Source organism: Triticum aestivum, chromosome 4A (genome assembly GCF_018294505.1).
Source record: "Triticum aestivum cultivar Chinese Spring chromosome 4A, IWGSC CS RefSeq v2.1, whole genome shotgun sequence".
In the NCBI taxonomy this organism is placed as follows: Eukaryota; Viridiplantae; Streptophyta; class Magnoliopsida; order Poales; family Poaceae; genus Triticum; species Triticum aestivum.
In genome coordinates this window covers 670,041,827-670,060,886 of record NC_057803.1, presented here as the reverse complement: position 1 = coordinate 670,060,886, position 19,060 = coordinate 670,041,827, and the positions used below count along the sequence as shown (strand labels likewise).

Below are 19,060 nucleotides of genomic sequence, written 5' to 3'. Positions count from 1 at the left end.
CCTGGTATGATGAGTTGGTAGTTGATGGCTGTTCCCGGGATTTGTTTCCTGGCCAGACTGAGTACAAGTTGTGACTGAACAATCTGATATTGTTCACAACTATTTAAGCAGTGTGAGGCTTAGGCATTTCCAGTGGCATTCTGAATTGGTACGTACATGTACATAGGCCTAGTTTATTTCCGTTTGGGTTTGTCGGATGAGGCAGGGATGGGTTTGTGCTGGTTATCAGGCGTGCGCTGTGGCTCAACTCAATTTAATTTGGACATGCAGGATATACGGCCGAAGGGATTCAGTGTTGTAAACGTAGGCAGGCTCCATGCATGCAGAACTATCTGTAACAAGTAGTCCAGAAGTTTAAAATTCATGTGGAGAGTGCATTTGTAGGTGGGAATGGAGACATGGCATGCCCTTTAGTTACACCTGCAACTTGGTTTTGAAATTTCGAAATTCAAATGAGCTGGGCGGGAATGGAAAGGGCATTGGAATGAGCATCCGGGCCGTCAGATCTGCAGCCCATAGATGACTGTTAGAGCTTCTGGACCTGCACATATTTTTGGAACTCTTAGGGATGTTTCTTACAAAATTGTTGAGGCTCGGCCCGAGACCATTGGATGAAATCCAAAATAGGTAGGTGAGATGCTAAGATGTGAATGTGCTCTTTTTAGAGGGTTTGGGTAGCATCTCCTATGGCTTGCTCTAAAGTGAAGAAGTTGCAGCCGGCACAATTGACAGCTTTGAACATATTGGATATTCTTTTGTCAAAAACAAACTAGGACAAGGACACAACTTACATCTAACATATCATAACATTTTTCAAACCCAAACCCGCAACACACATTGAGAAGAAAATAGACAATTCCGACATTGAATATAACCTACTGGAAGTTGGGACTTGAATTTGGCCATTCGTCACTACTGAGAACGAATTTGTCAAAAAAAAAATCAAGTAGTATTTCAAATTTTGACTTGAATCTCTATAACATTATTATAGATTTATATATGTTGTGTCTATTTTTTTTACAGTTCTTTAATAAAACTTTTTAAAGTTTCATCGGAGGCCGGGTACACCGCTAGCCCCGCCGCGTCAGATAACCAGCTCCAAATTAAGGTAGGAAAAAAAACTTTCAAGGGGACCCAAAAAAAACATAAGTGCTTGCCCTACTAGAGGCTCAACGTGTACCCTTATTTCAGACGGCTAAACTACCAGAAAATCGTTCGAGATATGGTGACTATTCCTTGAGTTGTCTTTATATGCGGCCAAGAGGATTAAACCACAAGAACCAAACATCGGTTTGGTGTCTAGTGGGATGGTTTGACATCCGTCCCAACGAGGGATCAAACCGCATATTTGACAACTCATGTTCTTACAGTGTGAGGCGACGTTTCTGCCGATAACGAGGCGTGCGCCTCTCTGATCACAGACTCTGCACAATCTTAAAAGCTCAGTAGATCCAGCGTGGTCGGACGCGCATAAGTGTGCGTCGTGATGACATGCATATACAAACATGTCACGATAGTATTACGATTTTACAAAAGGGTTGATGTCGCCACATATGTCCATTGTTTGGACGGAGAGAACGAAGGCCGCCGTGTACAATGCCGCCGCGTGAATTTGTCTGGCTCGTTCCAACGCGCCATCGACCGGCGGCAGCTCAACGGCTCTTGGCGTGTGCATGCAATGCACATATATATATGCACGCCCGGTGTTGGTTCTTCTCCAGGATCATCCTATCCTATCCTAATCAATTTCACTCCCAGGACTCTGAGCTGCATCCAGTTATACACCCATGGCTTGGTCACTGCCTGCGGCTACGGGTAAGAATCTTCTACCGTTAGACTTCATCCTTAACAGTTCTCAATGTACTACCAAAATGAATGTCTTAATACTGTAGTAGAGAACCGCGGGTAGGGCCCAAATTGATCTCCGGTTCTTGTAATTACAGTTTCTTGATTAAGCATCTGTGGGATCGGGAGGGCTGCTTATTGGCTGGGTTTTCTCCGATTAATTCATGTTTCTTTTTAATGTTTGTGTACTTTTTTAAATTATGAATATTTTAAGATTTTTTCAGTTTCCATCAACAATTTTCAAATACGTGAACTTAAAAAAACATGAACACGTTTCAAATCAGTGAACATTTTAAAATTCATCAACTTTTTCTCAAATTTATGAACCTTATTTTCAAATTCGTGATTTTTGTAAATCCTTGAACTTTTTTAGAAATATGTGAACATTTTTTTTCAAATTCATGAACTTTTTTGAAATTTTGATTTGAACTTTTTTCCAAATTCATGAACCTTTTCGAATTTGCGAACTTTTCAAATTCGTATGATTTTTCAAATGAGTGAACTTTTTTCGAACCGCTACAGTACCACGTGGTGCTCCCAACATGGCCCGGCCCAGTAGGGGATGCTCTGTGCGCTAAATGAAAACTGTCGCAACAGGCGCCGATCAGGAGCCCTCCCAATTCCCCCAACGTCTCAAAAAAAAAGGAGCTCTCCAAATTCCCCACCCAGGACGCCAGGCCGGCGAGATGCCTGACGGCGATGCAGAGGCCCGCACCGCCACCACAAGTGCGGCACCTCCGGGTCCTCCTCCGCCTCTCGCCATGGTCGCTTCAGCCGGCGCCGACACGCTGAATCCGAGTACCCGGCACTACCGGCCGCCGGCGCCGTCGTGCCACAGCGCGGGGCTACCAGGCCCTGTGAGGTACGGGAAACCCTAGCCGAACGATGCAGTTCGAAATCTGGCGCGTGTGTGATTCGAGTATGACGCATCGGCCGGGCCTGGGATGCGATTTTATTCATTTTTTTGCTGGGGAATTTATCTTGTGTGCACTGCAACTCTGCGAGCTCCGGGCATTTGGGGAAATCAGGAGCTTATCCAGTTCGAAATTGCCTAATAGTTTTTCCCAGCGCGCGCATGGCCAGCACAAAAATAGATAGTGCATACATTTTATATTGCTGGAGAAAACCATTTTACAGGTTAGTGTGGATTTTAGTTTGACTACGTACATGTGAAATCAGTAGCAAAATGATTTTTTATGCACTTACAATTGTTGGGCTGAGATGGAGGTTTCAGAGTGATGATGGCATGTGAGGATCAAATTCAGGAGATAGTGGGATGGAAGAAATAGGCTATTTAGAAGATTATTTCTACAAATTCTTCGTTCCAACATGCAAGATGGAACAAAAATATGAAAAAGGGCTGCTCGGACCATAGAAAAAAAATGCATCCATTATAAATCGCTAAAATCTGTGTGTTGTGGTTGGCAAGCATGTGGTGGTCCCTGGTCCTATCCCCGGCCACCCGATGTGCCATTTTAGGTTTATAAACAGAGAGCAACAAACTAGTTGCTATTATTTTAGTTTTTATGTAGTTATAAGTTTGTAAAATCAATGCCAATAAAGAATTAATAAAGATATTTCATCTGAAAAGTTGCATAGAAAAATCCAAAGTCATAAACTGAAACAAGCCGTTTATTTTTTTGGATTAGAGGTAATATTTTCCCTACAGTTTCTAGAATGAGATAGAAAGAAACATGGAGTCTAGAGTCTGGACTGTAGACTTCTCCTTTTTGGTCTGCTCCCCAGCATAGACTCATAATGAAGATGTGAACTTAAACTCTTGTATGGTGAAAGAAAACTTGAAATCAGATAATAATAGCTAAGAGAGACATACAGAGTTGATGCTTTGTTATATAAGAAGACGAGCATTAACCTTATTTTCTTCATCTGATTCAGATATTGTTGGGTCAAAACGTTTGTACTAGTGGGATCAAACTCTTAACTAACTAATGATGTATTCCTTATGAATGGACTTCTATGACATTTTCCTTAAATGGTGCTTGGATTGGAGGGGCTTTGGCATATTCTGCAAGAAAGCAAATATTTGTTATCTACTACTCACTCGCCATATTAGAATATTTTTTTTTGTATTTGTGGGGCCAAATGTCCCATAGCGACAGCATAAACATGCATCCAGAGTAGATAGATAAATATGTACATGATACATCTCTTGGCCCTTGCCTACAGGTCTGAAGCTCTTACTACTTGTCGCTGCCACGCTGACCCTGCAATATAGTGCTACCGCTTATGGGGCTGGGTACTATGGGAGCATCAGCATGGCATGGCCCGGCTGCCCAGACAAGTGTGGTAACGTCAGCATCCCGTACCCGTTCGGCACCGGAAATGGATGCTTCCAGGAACCCTTTAATGTCACGTGCAATGTGAGCGGGGCATATTTGGCCTCCACCAAAGTAAGGATACTGGACATCAATCTTACTCTAGGTGAGATTCGTGTTCAGAACCCATACATAGCATGGCAATGCAACCACACCAATGGCACCAATAGTACTGGTGGTGATTCGCAAGGCTTAAGTCTTGATCCTTCTCATAAGCTTTCCTACACCAAGAACAAGTTGACATCAGTCGGTTGTGCTACGCTTGCAATGGTCGTAGGAGTCACCAAGGGCAAGAACCAGCTTGAATTCCCCATTGTTAACTCATGCTTTTCATACTGCACTGACGCAAGTAATGTGGATAATAGCTCTGGGTGCGCTGGAATGGGTTGCTGCCAGTCCTCCTTTCCAGGAAATGTCAGTTCCGTTAACACCACATCCATGGCAGTACCAGATATATACGACTCAAACATCCAGTCTTTCAGCCCGTGCAGCTACTCTTTTGTTGTTGAGGAGGAGTGGTTCAAGTTCGATCCTTTATATGCTAGCTCTACTGATTTCGCAAGTAGATATGCAGATGGAGTTCCTGTGGTACTTGATTGGGTTGCTGGTAATGGAAGTTGTTCCGAAACCAGCAAGATGGGATCACAGTATGCCTGCCAAGCCATGAACAGTGAATGCATTGATGTGTATAATGGCCCCGGTTACCGCTGCAACTGCTCTCAAGGTTATGAGGGCAATCCCTATCTGCAAGGAGGGTGCAAAGGTATGAATTCCAGATATATTCTTGTTTCTGTCAGCTTTATTGTTCATGGAATGTGATTTCTGTTGATTCATGTTGAAATTCCCCTCACGTCCTCGAGTTGGAATTGACAGACATCAATGAGTGCGAACCCCCAAACCAGTCCTTGTATCCTTGCAAAGGTAATTGCATAAACACCGACGGTAGCTACACCTGTTCATGCCCATCAGGATTCAGGAGCGATGATCCAAGGAGCATACCCTGCGTTCGAGCTGACCCAAACAAAGCACTGAAGGTGGTCTTAGGTAATGGTGTTATAATTAATCAAAATATTTTGCACACCAAATGTTCACATACTGCTTGACCATAAACAGAAAGCTTTTCTGTACTTTTTTATGCGAGTCATATAAGGCCAACTAGAGTGCAGTTTGTACAGAGCTCAGAAGTTGGTCATAGGTAATGGGTAAGTTAATGATTGCAATATATTGTGCACCTGTTGTGCAGCACAGTGCTTAATATTCGAAATCTCTTTTGCACTTCTTATGCCAGTTATGTAAGTCCATGAATAGTTCGCATTCATCTCATACAGCAGACTAAATGGTGTGTATAGCACATAATATGTTGCATTGTGTTTTAGCCAAATGTGGTCAATGTCTACCGGTTGAACTGATGGTATTTAACTTTCATTATTTTCAGGCTTATCCGTCGGTGCTGTCTTCCTCATGGTTTTTATCTTCGCTCTATGGGCTGAGTATCAGAAAAGAAAGCTGGCGAAAGAGAAGGAAAGATTCTTCGAGCAGAATGGTGGTCAGATATTATATCAGCAAATTATGTCAAAACAAGTTGATACTTTGAGGATATTCACGCAAGAAGATCTGAAGAAGGCTACAAACGATTTTGATGAGAGCAGAGAACTGGGCAAGGGGGGTCATGGTACTGTCTACAAGGGCATTCTCAAGGATAACAGAGTAGTCGCTGTGAAACGCTCGAAGATCATGAACGTGGAGCAGACGGACGAATTCGTGCAGGAGATTATTATACTTTCACAGACCAACCATCGGAATGTGGTCAGGCTTCTAGGGTGCTGCTTAGAGGTGGAGGTCCCCATACTGGTCTACGAGTTCATCTCGAACGGCACTCTCTTTGAGTTCATCCATCGTAACCACGGAAGTCCACCTCCCTCGCTGGACACCCGTCTCAGGATCGCTCAAGAATCGGCAGAAGCACTGGCCTATCTGCATCTGTCCACTAACCACCATATAGTCCACGGGGATGTCAAGTCCATGAACATTCTCTTGGACGACAACTACATGGTGAAAGTGACTGACTTTGGGGCGTCGAGGATGCTCCCCAAGGACGAGTCCCAGTTCATGACGCTGGTGAAGGGCACCCTGGGATATCTAGACCCCGAGTACCTGCAGGAGCGGCAGCTCACGGAGAAGAGCGACGTCTACAGCTTCGGCGTCGTGCTGCTGGAGCTGATCACGGGGAAGACGGCCATCTACCGCGACGGACTCAAGGAAGGCAAGAGCCTCGTGTCGTCCTTCCTGCTCGCGTTGAAGAATGGGAACCTCGAGGGCATCCTGGACCCGAGCATCGTGCGTGCGGGGATGGGGACGCTGGTGCGAGAAGTCGCCGAGCTTGGGCGGATGTGCTTGGGCCCGAGGGGCGAGGACAGGCCTTCCATGACCGAGGTGGCCGACAAGCTGAAGGCTCTGCGAAGCGCCTGGAGGGAGAAACTGGCGCTGGGACATGCCAAAACAGAGTGTTTGGTTGTGTGCTCGTCGCCTGCGGCTCTGGCGCCTTGGTACCCCCCGTCGTCGGGGTCCTCCTCGGGGGAGCTGTACATGTCTGGAATAGGTCTAGAGACACCCAGATGATGGAGTAGTTACTTTTGAACCTTCCACCAAAATGACAAACTAATTTACCGTACTAGAGGTAGCAAGCATCTAAGTAAATGTTGTCATTGGATCTGTGTGTGTTATGTGTTCCATTCTGGAGGTTTGCCATGACAGGCCATTCGACATCTGTGCTCTCCGTTTCAGTGTGAAGAAACACAAAATTCAGTTTTCAGCGCGAGAGTTCGCGACATGATATTTCAGTTTGCAATGTTGATTAACTATATATGCATGTCTAAACTGAATTTTGTGTTCCTGATGCAGGATTTGACTTTGAATCGTGTCAAACCTCAATAGTTCCTTTCTTTCTGTCACACTCAACGTCGGTGACTCGGTGGTGACCCTCTCTGTCGAAAATGCAGCACACCCCCTTGAGCGGGTCAGTACTCAGTAGCCAGCTAGGAGGAGGGGCACGCACGTGCGCGGGAGAGCGGGTCTCCCGGACAAAAGAAGCCCTCTGCCTCTGCGCCCCAGGGTTCACCGTCGGAGTAAGCGGCGGCGGCGCCATTTGTCCATGCTCTGATGTTCAACCACACCAGCGTCACCATTGATACGCAGAGCTCGATAAATAAATAAGGAGACGGAAGAAGATGACCGGAACCTGCCGCCCGCCTGAAAAAGGCGATCAGCTCACCGGGCCACCCACCACACGGCTTTGGACTTTTGATTACTACGACTACTCCTTCCGAGGTGAGGCTGCTTGACCGCGTCTCTTCTCATCTCATTTCATCTCATCTCATCATATATAAACACCATCGCCCTGCTTCTCCTCGCGTGCTGCTCCCAGGTGGAAGGCGGAGGACAACCGAAACCCGGTGGCCGGCGGCTTCAGCCATGGATCGGCCACTGACTACCGGTAAGAAGAATCTCTTTTGACCTGGGAACAACTAATTCTGCTGTTTTCACCCGGTCACAGTCTGTGTTCATAGTTTTTCCTTCTTCATCTTTTTCAATGCATGGAACCTTGTGTCGAGAAATTTCCTCTCCTTTTCCAACTCGCCTCGTGCCGTGGTGGTTGAGGGCACACGGGGGGTGCCACGGTCTTTCTTCATTTTTGTGATCAGTGTGCCAGTTTCGGGATCCTCCTCGGCGGAGCCGTACATTTCTGGAATAGGTATAGAGACACCCAGATGATGGAGTAGTTACATTCGAACCTTTCACCAAAATGTCCAACTAATTTACCGTACTAGAAGTAGCAAGTATCTAAGTAAATGTTTCCCATGGGTGTGTTTTGTGTTCCATTCTGGAGCTTTGCGGTGACAGGCCATTCGATATCTGAGCTTTCAGTTTCAGTGTGAAGTAACACAAAACGTTTTTCATGTACGATTCGCATATGAGAAGCCAGTTTGTAATGTTGCTCAACTATGCATGCCTAATTGAATTCTGTGTTCCTACGAATCGCATCAAATTTCAAGTTATTTCTTTCTGTCGTGCTCAACATTGGTGGTGACCTCGTCGAAAATGTAGCACATCGCCTTGTGCCCAGTTCGTGTTGTTATCGACAGCTTTCTGATACTCCTAAATACCAAGGAGAAGAATAGAGCCGAGCTCAAAATATACTATTAACGTGCTATAGCGTGCTATTAGCGAGACACTGCGCATAAATATATTTGGCGAGGCAATTCTCAATACGCTATAGATCGCTATTTTTTTTTCAATGCTAAATACTGATTAATTCATGCTACTGTGCAATTGATGCATCGATTTTTCTTTTGTCACCAACTTTTTGAGAGCGATCAACGACCACAAGTTGATAAACAATTAGAGTAGCAGGATAGTAGCGAAATATTTCATTCATGCTCCCTCCAACCGGGTTTATAAGGGACCATCGTCGTATTTTAGGTTGAATTTGGCCATGGATTTAACCAGAATCTGTATGTTTAGACTGAGCGGTCAATGATCCTCTGGAGCGTGTCAATATATAGAGGAGGAGGGGCACGTGCGTGGGAGAGCGGGTCTCTAGACAAAAAGCCCTGCGTCAATCATGATTCATGAGCAGCAGCGCCATATGTCCATGTTCAACCACGCCAGCGTCACCATTGATCCAGTTTATAAATAAATAAGAAAAAGGAAGAAGATGACGGGAACTTGGTGCCTGAAAAATCACCATGCAAAACCATACTGTTATTAGAAAACAGTAAGGCGATGACTCGCAGTCAGCTCCCCTTGCGGCCCACCCCACACACGGTTTAATTTGGACTTTTGATTACTACTACCGCTACTACTGCTACTTCTTCCAATCGAGGGGAGGCTGCCTGTCTGACTATGCTATGACCGCGTCTCTCCGTTCATCTCATCGTACATAAACACCATCTCCCTGCTTGCTTCTCCCTCCCTCGCGCGCCGGCCCACATAGACACAAGGAGGCGCTCACCGCTCACCGGCGGAGGGAGGGAGGGAGGGAGGGTCGACAGCCGAAGCCCGACGAGCCGGCGGCTTCAGCCATGGGCTGCTCACTGCTTGCGGGTACGTAGTAAGAGGAATCTCATCTCGCCTGGGAACGCTCTTCTGTTGCTTTCCGCTTGCAGTCTCCATATATACATGGTCTTTCTTTTTCAAGTCTTGCAGTGGTTTCCTTTAGCTATTACTGGCTCGTACATGATGAAACCTTGGGGTGCATGCCATGGTCTTTTCCTGTCTGTGACTGAGAGTGCCATTTCTTTCTTTTTTTGAATATCAGTACAAACACAAGCACTTATATACACGCGCATACACTCACCACTATGAATGCACACACGCACATCCTATCTCTATGAACACCTCCGAAAGACTGAGCTGGCATATCATCTTGAAATTTACGAAGTCACCGTAGGCACCTCGTCGTCGACGGGAACGTCTCCTCCCACTGAATGTGCTTCGCCGGAAATCCTGAAATAAATTCAGGAATAAATGCGAGCACCAGGATTTGAACCCTGGTGGGCTGGGATACCACAGTCCCTTTAACCATCCAACCACAGGTTGGTTCGCACTGAGAGTGCCATTTCGCATAAATCTTCTAAAGACTAGGATGTGCGGGTGCTTTTTTTTAACACGGTACAGACGCATTCATTGTAGGCGTCTCGTCGTCGACGGGAACATCTTCTCCCACTGAAAGTGCATCGCCGAAAATCTTGAAATAAATCCAGAAATAAATGCAAGCTCCAGGACTTGAACCCTGGTGGGCTGGAGATACCACTGTCCCTCTAACCATCCAACCACAGGTTGGTTCGCTTGTTTATTATTGGTTTGGCGTGTGGGGAAGACGGTGTTGTTAGGATTTTTTTTCCTCTAGGTGATGAGATGATGCACGAAACTTAGGCTGGCTGCTTTCGATTAATTTAAGAAATAGTTGACCCGGTCAAAATCGTGAATCAAATTCAAAATTGATTGCCTCAATTGAATGGGAGAGCTCCTTAAGAAATCGTTGATCCGATCAAAATCGTGAACCAAATCCAAATATAACATATTAATTGAGTGAAAGGGCTATAAAATTAATTAAGGAGCAACGTATATATCAAAATGGCCCAATAAGACGGTCCAACAATTTCCTACTGGTAAAATTGATAGGTCCTTGTGGCATTTTTTTAACTTCGCCTCAATAAGTTGTACAGGCCGGGGTCATTTTTAGGTGGAATATTTTATTCAATGGTGGACGTCATTTCCGTCGATAGCGAAGCGTTGCGGTGACTTTATCGGTTTGATGATCCGCGTTAAAGGTGCCCTAACTTCCATTATTATTTATAGAACAAAAGGCAGAGAAATGGGAGTGGGCAGCTCGTCAAATTTGTGATTTGTTCAGCGTTTGCCATGTCGTGCGCGAATAGAAATGTGTCGTGCTATGAAAATTGCTCTCTCTGTTCCTAAATATTTGTCTTTCTAAATTTTTTTAACAAGTGACTATATACGAAGCAAAATAAGTGAATCTACACTCTAAAACATGTCTACATACATCTGTATATAGTAGTCCATTTAAAATCTCTAAAAAACAAATTTTTAGGAACGGAGGGAGTACAACATGGCAAATTCTGCTGCAGGGAAAATTGGCATGATATAGAAGGGGGAGTTGCTTACATGGTTTGGCAATTGCCATGCCACAACAGGAAAAATGTCATGCTATGCCAAAAAAAAAGAAGGAAAAAGAAAAAGGAGAGAAAGGATCGGTTTCTTTTTGTTTCTTTTTTTGAGGGGTTGGAGAGAAAGGATCGTCAGGAGCGGGTCAAACACCAGCAGCAGCGAGGAGGAATGGCACGCGCGGAGAGCGGGTCTCGTCGACAAAAAAAGAAAAAAACCGGGTCCTTGGTCAGAGTTGAAGCGAAGGGGCCGTGGACCGGCACCGGATTTTGTCACGCCGGGCACCGGCCGGCGACGCGACGGGAACTTGCCGTCTGAAAGGGAGTAGAGCACGCACGGCGCCGGCTGAGAAAGCTACGCTATGTTATAGTACTACGTACCTCCGTTTCTAAATATTTGTCTTTCTAGAGATTTCAACAAGTGAGTACATACGAAGCAAAATAAGTGAATCTACACTTTAAAATACGTCTATATACATCCGTATGTGATAGTCCATTCGAAATTTCTAGAAAAACAAATATTTAGGAACGGAGGGAGTAGCAGTGTACCAAAACAGTGGCGCGATGACCTGCGGTCAGCTCCCGCTTGCTCCTGCCACCGCACGCGGTTTTGGTCAGTGGTAGCAGTCCGAGGGGAGGCTGGCTGCTTGACTGCGTCTCGGTTCATCTCGTTGTACATAAGCATGGCCTCTCTGGTTCTCTCTCTCGCCCGCGCGCCGCGCTCACGCACAGGCACCGGCGGTGGTGAGGGGTGGAGGGTCGGCGACGGGCGACGGCGGCGGAAGCTCCAGCCTCCAACCATGGTCTGGCAACTGATCGCCGGTAAGAAGAGCCACCATCATGTTCGTCCTCTTCATTCTTTTCCTGCTAGAGCGCTCGCTCTTATGCCGTCCAGGCTCGTTACTTGCAGCCTTGTACTTCCATTTCGTTACTAAGAAAGATAGGACTACTGTAGTTTGTTCCACTGCCCATGCATGCACCCGGGTCTATTGTCATAGGACCAATTCCCTCTTTTTTTTAGGAGGATTTCCTTTTCTTTTTCTACAATAATAATAACTTGCCTCATGCCGGGGCAAGGGGTGTCCTGGCCTTTTACTATTTGGGATTAGAGTGCAATTAGCCTTATTAATAAATCTTCTAATAAAGGGTGGAGATGCGAGTACGGCGTTTTGGATCTCGGCCACTACGGAGGCCGGATTTTTCGAAAAAAGATATCAAAACGTTCGGTTTTAGAAAACACTAGGATGTGGGTGTATGTGCGTAAAATTTCAAGATGAAATAAATTGAAATGCGACCTATACGAAAAAGACAAATTCATGGTTTGGGCGGATGAATAATATCATGTGTTAAAAAACATCATATTTGTTTTTTTCTTTTCAAAGCTCTCATCTCAATGTATTACACACTTGTGCATGTCTTTATATATTTCAGTCTTCATGTATGTATGCATTTTTTTTGCAAATTTTTCTGAAATGTAAAAATATGAATTTTCATGAATTTTGAATTTTGCATTTGGAGGCCTCCATGGAGCTCGGCCTCCAAAAGCAATTTCCGACGGAGACGCGGTGTTTTTAGTAAGATGGCAAAGTCAGAGAGAAATGCGAATGGGATTTTTTTATTTGTGAAAAAGAATCTGAATATATTTAAAAGTTAACCAGGAGTGCAACACATTCTTAGCACGACAGAAATTAAAATTGAGATTCCAGGACGGTGCGCCGCCGAAGCCGGCCTGACTTTATCAATGACAACAAACATTTTTTAGCGGAAGTTTTACTAGTATTTTTTTAAAAGTAACTGTCGTGTGGGGCAGACAAATTAGATGGCAGCACTCGACCATATCAGATGGCGCGCGAGGCTGATCCGGGGCCAGATCAGTCGGTTCTTGTTTTTAGATTTTCACACAAGCCATAACATCCTATATGAAATAATTACCCAAGCAAGTTACCATCCAATGCTGCATTATTTCAGATTGTTTACCAATCAACAATATACTATTTTTCTCAAAAAAAATTACTACTATTTTTTCCATAATATTTTCCGGGCACGAATTGTTATCATCTTCCAAAATGTCGTTTTGAAAATGACCGATGTACCCGAAGGCAAGTAAACACCCGGCAGTTCATTAAAAAAAGAGTGAACATCCGGCATCTCCACCCGACCTGACTGATGTGACCCCCCACCCGCCATTGCCGCCTCGCCGCCGAGATGCCTGCCGCCGCCGATGGGAAGGCCCGCTCCACCTGCGCCCCACAACCCTTAAGGAACCTCAGGGCCCTGCTCCACCTCCGGCGAGCTCCGGCAGCCGGCGCCGGCACGTCGGATCCGAGTATCCGGCGCTGCCCGCCTCCTCCGGCGTCATGCGCAGTCCGCCCTGCCGCTCCTCCGCGGCCGTATTCCGCCGATGCGCTGTAAGGTACGGCGAGCCCTAGCTTAGTTGTACAGTGCAATTATTTGCTGATTGCGGATTGACGCGTAGTACTACTCAACGCGGATTGGGGCGATTTTGTTTATTCTTGGCTGGAGAATTCGGCTTGTGTCGTTGACCTGCTGCTGACTCCGAGGTTGAAGAAGAAAATTGGGGCGCAATAGAAGCACGCAATATAGATAATTCGTGCATTTTGCGTCGCTTGAACAAGAACAAAATCAGTTTGCTGTGTGCAGTGATCCTTTTAGTTTACTGCCTTGGATACATTCGTGCGAAACAGGGGGAGAAACCTTTTTTATGCACTTAATGGTTGAGCTGAGATGGAGGCTTCAGAGTAAGGAATCAATCACGAAGCAGTGATATGGAGAAATAGGCTGTTTACGACGGCAGCAAATAGGGATTATTAGAGTGTTATTCAGTTATATGGAAGGTTATTTCTCAAAAAAAGAAGAGTAATTCAAGATGTAAAATACTCCGTAGAACGGAAACATGAAAAGGGGGACAACAGGAAAAACATCCAATATAAATCACTAAAAATGATGTATTGTAGCGGGGAAGAATGTGCTGATCCTGTCTCCACCCACCAATTGTGCCATTTTAGCTTTATTCAAATAGAGCAACAGACGGGGTTATATTTAATTATTTTTCTAATATATTTTTTCCATATCAAGTATGTACTTAAGATTTTAAATTGCTGTCGGTAAATAATTAATAGAGGTGCTTCATCTGAAAAGTCTCATATGAAAACCCAAATGACAGATAAATACAAACCCAAATGACAAATAAATACAAATCAGTGGTAGTACTTTCCCTACAGTTTCTAGAATGATAACAAAAAGAAACATGGAGTCTGAATTGTTATTCTTGTTTCTTTTTTATCTATACCAAATTTGAATTTAAATTCTTTCACGATGGCAAAAGATTTGACATCAGAAATAATTCGGAAACCCATGCAGAGTTTATGTTTAATTTTATAAGAGGAAAATTAACTCTATTTTCTTCATCCAGTTCAGATATTGCTGGGTCAAAATATTTGTAGTTGTGGGATCAAACTTAATTGACTACTCAGCTGTCCTGTATGATTGGGGCTGTAAGGGATTTTCCTTAAATGATGTTTGGACTGGAGGAATGGCTTTGACATATTTTGAAATAAATTAAATATTTCTTATTGACTTGTATGATGTATTATGAATCTTTTGTTTTCTGGGGGCCATATCACTAATATAACATGCATCTAGCCCACATAGATCGGTATGTATATGACATCTCTTTGTCATTGCCTACAGGTCAGAAGCTCTTACTACTTGTTGCTGCCACCCTAGTCCTACATCATAGTACTACCACCTATGTCGCTGCGTCCTCTGGGAGCATCAGCATGGCCTGGCCTGGCTGCTCAGATAAGTGTGGCAACGTCAACATCCCGTACCCGTTTGGTACCAGAAAAGGCTGCTTTCGAGAACCCTTTAATGTCACATGCAATGAGACCGGGGCGTATCTGGCCTCAACCGAAGTTAGGGTACTGGACATCAATCTTACCGTGGGTGAGATTCGTGTTCTGAACCCACGCATATCATGGGAATGCAACTACACCGACGGCACCAGTGGCAACGGTTCGGATGGCTTAAGCCTTGATCCTTTTCATAAGCTTTCCAACACCAAGAACAAGTTGATATCGATCGGTTGTGCTACACTTGGATTGATCTTAGGAGTCACCAAGGGCAAGAACCAGCTTGAGTTCCCCATTGTTAACACATGCTATTCAGTCTGCACTGATGCAAATAGCGTGGATGATAGCACAAAGTGCGTTGGCATGGGTTGCTGCCAAACCCCCTTGCCAGGAAACATTAGCTCCTTCAACACTGTATCTTCATCATTATCATTTACAAACTCTACAAGCCAGTCTTTCAGCCCGTGCAGCTACTCATTCGTCGCTGAGGAGGACCGGTTCAAGTTCGATCGTTCATATGTCAGCTCTACAAATTTCTTAAATAAATATACAGATGGGGTCCCTTTGGTACTTGATTGGGTTGTTGGTAATGAAAGTTGTTCGGAAGCCACCAAGATGGGATCACAGTATGCCTGCAAAGACATGAACAGCAAATGTGTCGATGTGTCCAATGGCCCTGGATACCGCTGCAACTGCTCTGAAGGTTATGAGGGCAATCCCTATCTACAAGGAGGGTGCCAAGGTACATATATGTGTCTCACAAAATCAACCTACACTCTCTGTTCTATCAGCTTTATTTGTGGAATGGAATATTCTTTTTATCCATGTTGACATTCTCCTCACTTACTTGAAATGACAGACATCAACGAGTGTGAACCTCCAAACCAGTCCTTGTATCCTTGCCAAGGTAAATGCACAAATACCGTTGGAAACTACAGCTGTTTCTGCCCATCAGGATTCAGGAGCGATGATCCAAAGAGCATACCCTGCGTTCCAGCTGACCCAAAGAAAGCTCTTAAGGTGGTCTTAGGTAATGAGATTATTAGCAATCAAAATATTTTGTACCAATTATACAAGTCCAGATATAGTTTATATACATGTCATATGGCAAAGCAATGGGCAATATGTTGCACTAGTTTTTAACCAAATGTGGTCACTGCCGCTAGTTGAACTGATGGTAATTAACTGTCATGATTTTCAGGCATATCCTTCAGTGCCATCTTCCTCATGGTTTGTATCTTTGCTCTACGAGCTGAGTACCAGAAAAGGAAGCTTGCGAAGGAGAAGGACAAGTTCTTTGATCAGAATGGTGGTCAGATATTATATCGCCAAATTATGTCAAAACAAGTCGACACATTGAGGATATTCACAGAAGAAGATCTGAAGAAGGCTACGGACGGGTTTGACAAGAGCAGAGAACTGGGCAAGGGTGGTCATGGCACTGTCTACAAGGGCGTCTTGAAGGATAACAGGGTAGTGGCCGTGAAACGCTCAAAGATAATGAACGTGGCTGAAACTGATGAATTCGTGCAGGAGATTATTATACTTTCACAGACCAACCACCGGAATGTGGTCAGGCTTCTAGGGTGCTGCTTAGAGGTGGAAGTCCCCATACTGGTCTATGAATTTATTCCAAACGGCACCCTTTTTGAGTTCATCCATCGTAGCTACGGGAGTCCACCTCCGTCGTTGGACACCCGTCTCAGGGTTGCTCAAGAATCCGCCGAAGCACTGGCGTATCTGCATCTGTCCATGAACCACCCTATAGTGCACGGGGATGTCAAGTCTATGAACATTCTCTTGGACGACAACTACATGGCGAAGGTGACTGACTTTGGGGCATCAAGGACACTCCCCAAGGACGCGGCCCAGTTCATGACATTGGTGCAGGGCACCCTGGGTTACCTGGACCCCGAGTACCTGCAGGAGCGGCAGCTGACAGAGAAGAGCGACGTCTACAGCTTCGGGGTTGTGCTGCTGGAGCTGATCACGGGGAAGACGGCTATCTACAATGACGGGCCCAAGGAAGGCAAGAGCCTTGTGTGGTCCTTCCTGCTCGCAATGAAGGAGGAGAGCCTCGAGGACATCCTGGACCCGAGCATCGTGCGCGCGGGGACGGAGATGCTGCTGGGAGAAGTGGCCGAGCTGGGGAGGATGTGCTTGGGCGCCAGGGGTGAAGAGAGGCCTTCCATGACCCAGGTGGCCGACAGGCTGAAGGCTCTGCGGAGCACCTGGAGGGAAGAGCTTGTGCTGGACCGTGCCGTGACGGAGCATATGGTCGTGCACATGCCACCTGTGTCAGCTCCGATGCCTTGGGATCTCGCCTCGTCGTCGTCGGGTGCCCCCTCGACGGTGCCGTACATGTCTGGAATGGGCATAGAGGCGCCCAGATGATATAGTTTCATCTGAAGCTTCCTTTGGAGGAGTAGTGCCAGGAGAAAGTGTTAGAGCTTCAGGGTTTGTACTGTCCAGCAGAAATGTACAGGTAGCTGTGCTGTGTTAGAGGTACCGAGTATGTAAGTAGAAGTTTGAATTTGTTGTGTGGTGTGTGTTTCTGACTTTCTGTGTGAAGTTTTCCATGACATTTGACTTGTCAGTTTGAGTGTGAAGGAACACAAAAATCCAGTTTCCAGTACGAGAATTCGCATGGAGTGTTGTTCAACTACACATTGGAATTCGTTTTGGCGGTGAGGTTAACTCGGCCGGCACTGCAGTAATCATAATTTTGAACTGGTCTACTGGAGTAATCATAAACTGCAGTCAAAGAGAGCAATTTTACTGCAATCTCCTAGAAATTGTACTCCTGCACATACTCCCTGTTTGATTAACTGAACACTGTTACTCCTCTGCTTCAAAGGACACTCCTGGGTACTGAACACTGTTACTCCAGCAAGTTTACTGCAAAAATAAATACTCCAGCAAGGAGCAATGCATAAATTTAGAGTAAATGTGGAGGATGGATTAAATGACAGTACTTCAAAAAATATGGAGTAATGCATAAATTTGTATTCCTGCAAGTTTACTGCATACTCAGTTTAAAATTCAGTTTACTGTTAAATGACAGTAATCAGTTTCATGTTATAAGCTGATGGTACTCCAGCAAGGGGTAATTCAGTACTTGGATTACCATGGAGCATTTCAAAAATAATTTACTGCATACTCAGTATAAATTTCAGTTTTAAGCATACTTGGATTTACCTTGAAGTAATGGATAATTAGAGTTTAGTGCATACTCATCTGATCATTAACAGGGGTACTTAGAGTACTTTGAAGCATTGGATTCAGTCCATACTGAAAATTTAACTTCTCATCTAATCAGAAACAGGAGTAAAATCAACAACAGCAGTAAGATAGCAGTACTCAGGAGCAGATCAACAGAGTTAGGCCCAGGCATTTTTACCTTGATCAACAACAGCAGCAGATCAGCAGCAGCAGCACAACATCCTCTGCTTCTCATCTCTTCTGTTGTAGATCAACAGTAAGAAAATTCATTTGCATAATATGGAGAATGGAGTATTCATATGGAGTGAACTTTTTACTCCAATTCATTTGCATGATTGGAAACAGTAGGAATTTGCCTATGGAGTAAAGTCAGCAACAGGGAATTCAAAATGCCAAAGAAGATACTCAGTCAACAGTACTTATTTTGCATAATTTGTATATGGAGTAATTCAAATTTGCGTATAGAGCAAAACAGTCAACAACAGGGAATTTGCATATGGAGTAAACAGAAAACAGTGCTCCCGCTGCTCATCGTCGCCGCGGCAAATTTGACAAATTTGACCTATAGACGAAATCAAATTATAGAATGAACTATCCGTGAAACTATTTCACGCGGCTGACCTTTTTGTGTGACGCCCGCCACGAAGGCGCCACACTACACTGTGCAACGCCTCAGAGATAGGCGCTACATGGCCAGCGTCGCACACGTGTGATCAGAAAATTACTAAGTGGTGTGCAGCGCCTGAGAGCTAGGCGCCACACTATACAGTGTAGCGCCTAGCTCCCGGGCATTGCACTAGTGCAGCGCCTGAGAGCTAGGCGCCACGGGTCAACCGCGTGAAATAATTTCACGGACAGTTCATTCTGTGATTTAATTTCGTCTATAGGTTAAATTTGTCAAATTTGCCCGTCGCCGCACAGATGCAGCAGTTCCTCCTCCTGCAGCTCCTCTGGCAGTAAAAATCAAATATTGGGCAGCGGCAATGCGGTTGAGGTGATGGAATCTAAATCAGCAGATCTCGAGGTAGGGGATCCTAAGTTTTTTTGAGGAGAAACCACGTGTTCATTACCCAAGTAGTAACCATAGCATACACGCAGC

At 45.0% G+C, this 19,060-nt stretch overlaps 2 protein-coding genes across 3 annotated transcripts; both read left to right on the top strand.

The window, feature by feature from the left end:
* Positions 1–2,470: 2,470 nt before the first annotated feature.
* LOC123088012 (wall-associated receptor kinase 3) lies at positions 2,471–7,042 on the top strand. Its single transcript, XM_044510143.1, has 4 exons — positions 2,471–2,707; positions 4,033–4,944; positions 5,055–5,225; positions 5,617–7,042. The coding sequence occupies exons 2-4, from the start codon at positions 4,122–4,124 to the stop codon at positions 6,798–6,800; spliced, it is 2,178 nt and encodes a 725-aa protein (XP_044366078.1). The 5' UTR covers positions 2,471–2,707; positions 4,033–4,121; the 3' UTR covers positions 6,801–7,042.
* A 4,436-nt stretch (positions 7,043–11,478) lies between these two features.
* LOC123088011 (wall-associated receptor kinase 3) lies at positions 11,479–17,386 on the top strand. Of its 2 annotated transcripts, none has more exons than XM_044510141.1 (4): positions 11,479–11,689; positions 14,579–15,481; positions 15,599–15,769; positions 15,941–17,386. In XM_044510141.1, exons 1-4 carry the CDS (start codon positions 11,551–11,553, stop codon positions 17,131–17,133), a joined length of 2,406 nt encoding a protein of 801 aa, XP_044366076.1. In that variant the 5' UTR covers positions 11,479–11,550; the 3' UTR covers positions 17,134–17,386. The 2 variants fall into 2 exon arrangements, with proteins under 2 accessions (XP_044366076.1, XP_044366077.1); XM_044510142.1 differs by lacking the exon at positions 11,479–11,689 and adding an exon at positions 12,973–13,280.
* The last annotated feature ends 1,674 nt before the right edge of the window (positions 17,387–19,060 follow it).

Bases quoted from the DNA above. Each gene is read 5' to 3' on its own strand.
- LOC123088012 (XM_044510143.1), top strand. From the start codon at position 4,122: ATGGCATGGCCCGGCTGCCCAGACAAGTGTGGTAACGTCAGCATCCCG. The intron at 4,945-5,054 runs GTATGAATTCCA...TGGAATTGACAG, and splicing joins TCTGCAAGGAGGGTGCAAAG to ACATCAATGAGTGCGAACCC. The intron at 5,226-5,616 runs GTAATGGTGTTA...CATTATTTTCAG, and splicing joins AGCACTGAAGGTGGTCTTAG to GCTTATCCGTCGGTGCTGTC.
- LOC123088011 (XM_044510141.1), top strand. From the start codon at position 11,551: ATGGCCTCTCTGGTTCTCTCTCTCGCCCGCGCGCCGCGCTCACGCACA. The intron at 15,482-15,598 runs GTACATATATGT...TTGAAATGACAG, and splicing joins TCTACAAGGAGGGTGCCAAG to ACATCAACGAGTGTGAACCT. The intron at 15,770-15,940 runs GTAATGAGATTA...CATGATTTTCAG, and splicing joins AGCTCTTAAGGTGGTCTTAG to GCATATCCTTCAGTGCCATC.